General features: G+C 36.9%; 1 protein-coding gene across 1 annotated transcript; it reads right to left on the minus strand.

The window, feature by feature from the left end:
- Positions 1–583: 583 nt before the first annotated feature.
- On the minus strand, positions 584–2986 carry LOC123754196 (zinc finger protein 98-like). Its single transcript, XM_069329843.1, has one exon. The coding sequence runs from the start codon at positions 2695–2697 to the stop codon at positions 1789–1791; it is 909 nt and encodes a 302-aa protein (XP_069185944.1). The 5' UTR covers positions 2698–2986; the 3' UTR covers positions 584–1788.
- Positions 2987–9435: the final 6449 nt, after the last annotated feature.

Genomic DNA, 9435 nt, shown 5'->3' on the forward strand with positions numbered 1-9435 from the left:
GGCCCAGAATGTGGAATGACCTTCCCAACCATGTTAAAGACTATACCACTCTCAACCAATTTAAGTTAAAAACGAAGTTATACCTAATAAATTCCCTGTAACTCACCTTACCCCTCTGTTGTCAACCCATGTATGTTTTTGGGTTTTTTTTTTGTTTTTCAAATCAACGCTGTTTGAATGTAATTTTCTGTAATAATTTGTAATTGTATTTGTGCTGCTTTTTCAACAATGTTCCCCCCTCTTTTACCTTTATTTTTATTTGTACTCAACACATCTTATTCTTTTTACCCATTAGTTTTAAGCTTTAGTCATTAATGTTTTTCCTGCCCGAAACGCTTTGCGTAATAGTGGCTTTAGGCATTGTATGTACTAGCTCTATCTATAAAGCCAACAAACTTTGTAAAATCTCTTTATGTATGTACCTTACCTAAATAAAAAATTATTATTATTATTATTAATGCAATTGTCAGTCAAGATATATGTAATATAATTGCAAATCAGTATAATATTATTGAAAGTTAAGTTAATATAATTGTCAGTCAGGCTATTATAATTGTCATATTCAGGCTAATAAAATTGCCAGTCATACTCACATAATTTACAGTCAGGATAGTATAATTGATAGACAAGCTAATGTAATTATCAGTCTGGATACATATAATATACCTAGTAATTGCAAGTCTGATTAATACAATTGCCAGGCAAGATAATATAATTGCCAGGCAAGATAATATAATTGCCAGAGTCAGGATAATATAATTGCCAGAGTCAGGATAATATAATTGCCAGTCAGGATAATATAACTGCTAAACATAAATATCTCAGTCTGGCAAATATTGTTTAACAGCTGAGTAATATATATTACTGTACATCGTTGGGCTAGAGTAATATATATTTCCAACTCAGAAAATTATAAATGCCAGTCAGGCTAATATGATTACTGAACTAAGGTTAGTCTTTTATCAGAATCTATCTTAATGCACACAATAATGCAAGTTAGATCACTATAACTCCAGTAGATAAGCCAGACTACTAAAAAATCTGATGCAAATATAAATGAAGAGGTTTAGCTGAAATAAATTCCAGTCTAATATATATTTGTTAGTAATTTATATATTTCAATCATTAAGCAAAATAACAAAAAATATTTTAATATTTCATAAAAATAGTACAATAGTATATATATATGTATATATAAAATCACAGTTAAAAGTTAACAATCAACTAGAGTGCTTTTGGCTTGCTTTCAAACTTTCAAATGTGGTGGCAGTGATGGCACTGCCAATGCCAGCACTGTAGCTGTGGAACATTGCCACGTTTCTTCAGTGGCAGAGAAGAAAGTGGAACGAAAGCTATGAGGTACACAGATATCAAAGATGACAATTGGTACCAGTTGTACATACACAATCATGACAACAGGAAGGAAAACAGGGCAGTGGTTGGAGAGTGAGAAACAAGTTAACGTGAAGTAGCAACACCATGTTTTTTAATACAGTATATGGAATTGGGTAAGCTAAAACAGTATAAAAATATATAATAAAATAATGGTTGAAGCTATGGAGAGTGCAAGATATTTTCCTGATAAAGTTTACAATTTCCAACAATTTTAAAATTGGAAAAATGGTATTATAAGTTAATGAACTAATATGTGCTTTATTACACATTATACTTATAACATTTTCTGATTTATCTCTCACACTCAAAATGTTTTATCTATCACCCACATGCACCGTCTTGTGAGTTTTCATACTACAAAGATGATCGAATCTCTTCCAAAATTCTGGACACTCATGAAGGTTTATCATTCAAATGTACTAAAATGTGTGCTTTTATTTCTCTACGTGACTTAAATAATCTGCCACATTTATCACACTCGAAAGGCCTTTCTTCTGTATGTACTAACATGTGACGTATTATAGAGCCACGATCTCTAAACGTTTTGCCACACTCATCACACTCAAAAGGTCTTTCATCAATGTGCATCATCAAGTGAGTCTTCATACTTCCAAGGTGTCTGAACCTCTTCCCACACTCTGGACACTTGTGAGGCTTTTCACCCAAATGAACTAACATGTGAGTCTTCATATCTCCAAGACGTCTGAACCTCTTCCCACACTCTGGACACTTATGAGGTTTTTCACCCGAATGCACTAGCATGTGACGCTTCATACTTCCAAGCTGATTGAACCTCTTCCCACACTCTGGACACTTATGAGGTTTTTCACCCGAATGCACTAACATGTGCGTCTTCCTATGTCCAAGCTGATTGAACCTCTTCCCACACTCTGGACACTTATGAGGTTTTCCACCCGAATGCACTAACATGTGAGTCTTCATATCTCCAAGACGTCTGAACCTCTTCCCACACTCTGGACACTTATGAGGTTTTTCACCCGAATGCACTAGCATGTGACGCTTCATACTTCCAAGCTGATTGAACCTCTTCCCACACTCTGGACACTTATGAGGTTTTTCACCCGAATGCACTAACATGTGCGTCTTCCTATGTCCAAGCTGATTGAACCTCTTCCCACACTCTGGACACTTATGAGGTTTTCCACCCGAATGCACTAACATGTGAGTCTTCATATTTCCAAGACGAGTAAATACCTTCCCACACTCTGGACACTGGTGAGTCTTCATCTTCTTTATGATAGGTGCAATTTGTGGGAAGGTTTTTTCCATGGATGACTGCATGAGTGGTGATGCTGGGTGACGCCTCACGGTGGGACGTCAATATTTAGGCTTAAGCAAGGCTTGAGTGTTGTTTCTTAGGCTGTTGTAGAGTTAGACTTGATGTGAGCACTTGAAGGTCAGTGGTGGGCTTCTTCTTTATGATAGGTACAGTTTGTGGGAAGGTTGTTGTGTTGATTTAGGGACGACGACGATCGTACGTGGGAAGGTTTTATGCTCATGTCTGGACACTCACCGTCCCGTGTTGTGATAATGGCGGCGACGCTCACCTAGGCGTTCCAGTGTTCTTTCTGGTGCCACACTTTATTTCTCCTACTTTTTACTATTGTTTGTAACTGGTTCTCTACATTTAACTCTTATGATTTCCTCATTTGTTTTAATTAAAGAATATGCTTGCAATTCCCTTTTTAAAATACAATGGTACACATTTATATACTTTCTGAAGGAAACATTGCTCCCATGGTGAATACACTACTTTGCATTCTTTTTTTTTTTCAAATATATAATCAATAAGTAAATATGAAAGGTAATGAACAAGTTGTAATAAACAGAATACAAGCAGATCCACAAAAATAGGCAAGACAATAAGCAAATACATTCATAAACAAATTTGTAATAGGGAAGGAGCACCACCGTTAGCTTGAAGGATTCAAGACGCTTTGTACACTGACTACAACGCACACAAGTTCAAGTTCAAGTTCAAGTATGTTTATTGAGATAAGCAATAAATACAATTAATGCTATTTACAATTAAAATCTTCTATTTAGCAGGCATATAGTTATTAAATGAGGTTTAGTGATGTGATGGACATAATCCGGAGTTGGTAAGGACGCCGCCCGCCAGCGTAAACACAACACAACGCAAACAACACGATTCATCGCGGCGGGGATCGTATTCCAGGACCTAGATTCAGGAAGCTCTGTGTATTTCTTCGTAAGTGGGTTTGCTACGAAGGTTCCTAAGTGCGCCCTAAGAAGATGCTTAGGTGCGATTCAATAAGGTATACTTACAAAGAAAATTGTTGGTTCACCTGCGTGCCGATAGAGGTAACTACTGTGTTTCGTTTGGCCAATCAGAGAACAGCAACATTCTTAATATTGAAGATTTAGCGCTGGCTTATAGGAGCTCTACTGCCTCCTATTTACGTCGAATTTTCTTATAAAATTAGTATATTTCGAAGTAAAACAATGTTTTTTCAACTTCTACAGCCAGCACCGACATTGTTGTAAACAAATATGTTACATTTGTTGTTTACCTACGTAATTCTAAGAGATACTGTGTAGCTGTCCTTGTTGCTCGGAAGATGCGCTGACAATTATTGTATATATTTACTGAATTTACCCAATGGCCACTAACTATCTAGTGACCTCGAAGAGGACAGAAAGCCGGCGGCTTGTTAAAGGGCCCGCCAATTGAATTAAGGTTATTTTTAGCTGGAATTTGGCATTTACGGCTTAAGCGGGTAGGCGGTTCCATGGGTTTATAGCCCTCTTGGCGGAAAAAAAAACATCTGTTTTCAGTCCTACTTGAGAGAACATACTCTCCAACACTGTATCTGTGATTGTCCTGTTATCAGTGACTTCATACCAAATGGTATGAGGTACTTTGAGCTCTGTAATTACTTCATACACTCAGGAATATTGGAAGATATTCTTGTGCTGCACCCAGATTTTGCCAGTGGAGGCTAATAGATCAGCATTAAGTATTTTGTTCTCTCCTAATTCCATGTATGACTGGCCATCCTGTGAGGTGAGGATGTTGGGTGAGCTTGTAGCTGGTTTTTGATCTACACTGTGTGGTCCTTTATACAGAATAGGGAAGCAGCACATTGCTGTGTATACCTAAACATGTTTAAAAATACATTGTTTGAGAGGAGTTTTGTAGAAACTGGTAAGAGTAATTATAATATAATGTTTCCATGATTCAGTGCTTACCTCTTGTGAAAATTGCTTAGAGTTGTTTAGTCAGAGTTGATTTGTTTTTTGTATTGAGGCTGGTATTTTCTAAATTGATTCCATGTACAGTATGTCTAACCATCCTGTGAGATGGGAGTATTAGATAAACTTATAGCTAGTTTTTTATCTACACTGTGTAATATTCCATATAGAATAGGGTAGCAGCACATTGCTGTGTATACCTAATCTTCTTAATAAAAAAAATCAGTAATAAAGATTTTAAATTATAGTTTGTATTATTACAAATACAGTACTGTATTATCCTTATTAAATCATGTTGACCATGGATCATTAAGATCTCATGTTGATATGTAATACAAGTCATATTTCTTTTGAACTGCTAATCCATGCTAATCATTCATTAAATTGTGCATTATGTCTTAATTTTTCACTTCCTTGGATATACTGTACAGTACAAAAAGATAGGATAAAAATAAACCAGTAATATTTCTTTCATTATATTTTTCATTTAAATAACTGCATCAATATTTTTACAGCTGACAGGATTTGTTTTCCCATACAGGTGCATTATTTGTTAAAAAAAATTTGGTTTATTGTTACACACAATGGTGCTACATAGCCTTCCCAGCTTGGTGCCTTCTTTTAATACTTACTGATTAAAAAATAAATAATAAATACATTTTATTCAGGAAAAGTACATACAGTTGATTTACAAACATAATGTTGGATTTATAGGCAGAGCTAGTACATACAATACCTAAAGCCACTAATACTCATAGCATTTCGGGCAAGTTGTGGGGGGAAAAAACACAGACTAAAACTTAATAGCAATCGAGATTAGGTATAAATTGTGTTGAAAGAAGGAATAAAAAATACAAAAAGGGGGGTTAACATAGCATAAATCAGCAATTGCACATGTTGGTGAACAGCGTTGTTTAAAAAATAGCAAGACATTGGTTGACATTTAGGAGGTAAGTTAGGTTACATGGAGTTAATTAGGCAGTACTTGGTTTAACTCTTAAACTGGTTGAGAGAGGTACAGCCTTTGACCTGATTTGGGAGGTCATTCCACATTCTGGGTCCCTTGATTTGTAGAGCACTTCTAGTTTGGTTACACACAGCCAAATTGAGTAACAGGAAGAGGTCTTGGACACAAATTTGTTCCATGCTAAATGTAGAGGAAACAGCTGAGTATTCCTCAAATAAAATAAGTTGCCTCAGCTTATAAGGTAAATAAAATAAGCATTTCTTAAATAAGTAGCTGCCTCACCTCACTGCCTTACTGCTACATAGCCTTCCCGGCATGGTGCCTTCTTTTGATAATTACTTGTTCCACACCCAAATTGTATAACAGGAAGAGGTCTTGGAACCCTACTTCCCTCTCTCTTTTTTAGTAGTCTATATAGTCATAATTATAGCTTTAAGTATTCAATGAATAAAGTTTTTGACATTTTTACCCTTTTCCTTACCTAACATTATTTGTGCAGCATATTTTTATTTTATGTCTCACCCAGATTTAATTTCAAAATAAAACCAAACTAAATAAATTAGAAATGGGTATGTATAGCTAAGGTACACCCTTACTACTAGGTGAACAGGGGCATTTGGTGATAGTACATGATCCCATCAGGCAGGGCTCATCACCTTCTCTCATATTTCATGTTCACCAGTGTTTATTTACTTAATAACTACTGGTATAATATCTTGCTATTATAAAACTAATTCTACTATCATCAAACACATATTTACTTCAAGTTTCAAGCAGAGAATGCATATATAACTAACACGAAGGATTACTCTTCACTAGATTCACCAGCTATAATATTTTGGTCATGTTCCAATATCATAAATCGATCCCAGTGTTATGTAGTAGAGAAAAAATAACTTATATCCAGTTTACGTAAAGCTACGAGTGGTCGAAACCACACTTAAATCCCGGAATGAACTTACGAAGATTTTTCCACTTAGGGTAGTTAATTGAATACGGACGTAGCCGCCACGAAGGCGCTAAGGCGGAAAACGCTCTTAGCTAAGAGGAAAAACCTTCGTAAGTACCTTCCTGAATCCGGCCCCAGGGACCTGCCCGAAACGCTATGCGTACTAGTGGCTGTACAATTGAAATTGAAATTGAAATAAGTTTATTGAGGTAAAATATACACAAAGGGATGAGGTAGCTCAAGCTATTCTCACCCCGTTCAGTACAACGTGTTAGTACATACATAGACACACATCACAAACAATAAACCTGTTACCAAACATTCTGAGAGATAAACATGTACATTTCCTCCTTCACAAGTAGTATGGTATCAGACGTACACAAATACTTTTATGACCTAGTTATACGGATAATTCAACAAAATATTACAGTCTTGGTGCAAAATTCTTATATCTCTCAAGAATATCATCAACCTTTCCTTTGTGACACATCCAGGCTATTTGCTCAGGAACAGTCCTTATCTCAGTGTTTCTATATACATTAATCAACGGACAATCAAGAACATAATGGGCAAGGGTGTGAGACCTTAACATACCACATAGTTTACACTTCGTGTCATTATCATGAACACCTATCCCATATTCCCAGTAATATTTATACCCAAGCCTGAGCCGCATGTACACAGAGTCACTCCAAGCATTTCTCCTTTTACCATAAGTGAAATGGGTGTTTTGACTCACATACATGTAGTGTTGCATGGTTAGACTTCTCTCATACATTATCCCTCTCCTCTCCACTCCTGCCTGTGCCTGAATATTTCTGATTTTGCTTCTTATTTGTCTCATTGTGAATTCACATTCAATGTCAATTTGTGGTTTTGATGTGGCACGTTTGGCCAAGTCATCCGCCACCTCGTTGAGCACTATTCCAACATGAGATGGAATCCACATGAATTTCACACTATGACCTTTCAGCTGTATCTCAGTTATTCTTCTCTTACAATCCTCAACTATAGACATGAAGACTGGGTTTCGACTGTTTAAGGACTCCAGTGCTCCTAGGCTATCGACAAATACAAAAACATTTTTGTCGTCATGATGTACTTCCTCCAAACACGCCAGAATGGCCTGCAGTTCAGCTTGTGTGGATGATATATAATTACTAAGCCGGAGTTCAATTATCCTGTCCACAGTCCCAAACTCCGTATATTCCCTTATTAGGACACCACACCCTGCCCTGCCATCCTCCACCACCGACCCGTCGCAATATACATGTAAACTGTTGCCTCTTGGTAACCGAGATATCATGCTTCCATACAAACACCGTAATTGTCCCGGTTCATGATGAATCTTTTTCACCTTGAGGGGTACAATTTCGACGTCTATTTTCTGTACTTTCCAGGGAGCAGACACATTACACTGTCGAGAGGGTTTACAGCAGTCAAGTACATCGTATTCCCTGAGGTCATGAGCTAATCCCCTCGTGTAGCGTGTCTCCCTCAGTTTCCTGGAAGTGTGTACGTACGTCACTCAAGCAGGTCTGAACGCTCTCAAACAACTTATCCCCTACTTTTCTCCGCATGAAACGAATAGCTACTCTAGTGGCTGTACAAGAATGTAACAACTCTTATATATATCTAAAAAAAAAAACACACACCACGAATGACCACAAACACGATACAACGCACAAAACACAACACTTTTGTCAGTTTTTGGACAGACTCCTTTTATATTTATTATGTGATAGTTATACTTGCATATAATGATAACTATTGTAGGTAAGCACCTAATATGTAATATTAATTAATAAAAAAGAAGGCAGAAGTTACACGCCTGTCTGTACATGTCTTTTGTGTAAAAGTATTTTGGGCGCTCATGTACTTGTGCGCTAGGTGGCGTTCACAACGGTTCTCGCCTACAAGCATTAGAATATATGAAAACAACATTTTCCCCCTTCTTTTAACTGCTTAAATTAATTACCGCCGTTATTAGAATAATGTGTGGTATACTGTAAAGGATGGGGTGGAACAGGGTTGAATGAGTGAGGTCTTATAGTGGTATAAAAGCGGGTTCACATCCGGCCTTCAACTCAGTCACAGCCCCCCACTGCTACTGGCCTCTTGCCGTTACAACCTAAAGGCTCACTATATTATAGCCTGTGGACTGTGAAGTACGACCAGGCTCGCCTTATAATTTGTTTTAATTTAAACTTATATTTCCTGTTGCAGAAGGTGAATGCTGTCATACAACACGAGACTGCACAATGCCACGCAAGTCGAAGGCTCTAAAACTAAAACAAGCACGAGTGGCACGTTGGCTACCTGCCCTGGTGACACTATTACTCTCTCATCTTATCTCAACTATGGTATTTGTGCTTGGGGTTCTACTACCCAAAATCATTACGTCCTCTAATTACTCAACACAAAGCTGCTGTTAGGACAATATCCCAACCTGTCCTCTTAAAAAGAACGTCAACATTTGCCGTTTGACTCTACGGCTGTTTTTGGACGTTATTTTGTGTAAAACTACGTCTATTTTCGCTTCCATGGACTATCTCTTGTTATACAATGAAATACCACACTCTTATTATTCTATAACTCACTGCTATGCTCTGATATTTGTTCTTCAAGTAAAAATATATATTTTTTTGCCTTAATTAGGCTATAATCCAGAAAATTCCAGCCTATCGATCTTTATATTTAGGAAAACATCTAATAAATTTGGAAATGAATTTTTCGTTCGCCGACAGTTGCCTGTTACTATTTAACCCTCTATGCTTTAATGTCGCTGGTCATTGTGACTTTCCCAGGATTTATATATGTTTTGTAGTAGCATTTAGTCAGACTACAGTAATTTAACTAATGGGAAACCTCTATAGTTGTCGTAAAT

The sequence above is a fragment of the Procambarus clarkii genome, chromosome 23 (assembly GCF_040958095.1).
Source record: "Procambarus clarkii isolate CNS0578487 chromosome 23, FALCON_Pclarkii_2.0, whole genome shotgun sequence".
NCBI classification, from domain to species: Eukaryota; Metazoa; Arthropoda; class Malacostraca; order Decapoda; family Cambaridae; genus Procambarus; species Procambarus clarkii.

What these genes read in the sequence shown, in the direction of transcription:
- LOC123754196 (XM_069329843.1), bottom strand. Translation starts at nt 2,697, where the DNA reads ATGCAGTCATCCATGGAAAAAACCTTCCCACAAATTGCACCTATCATA.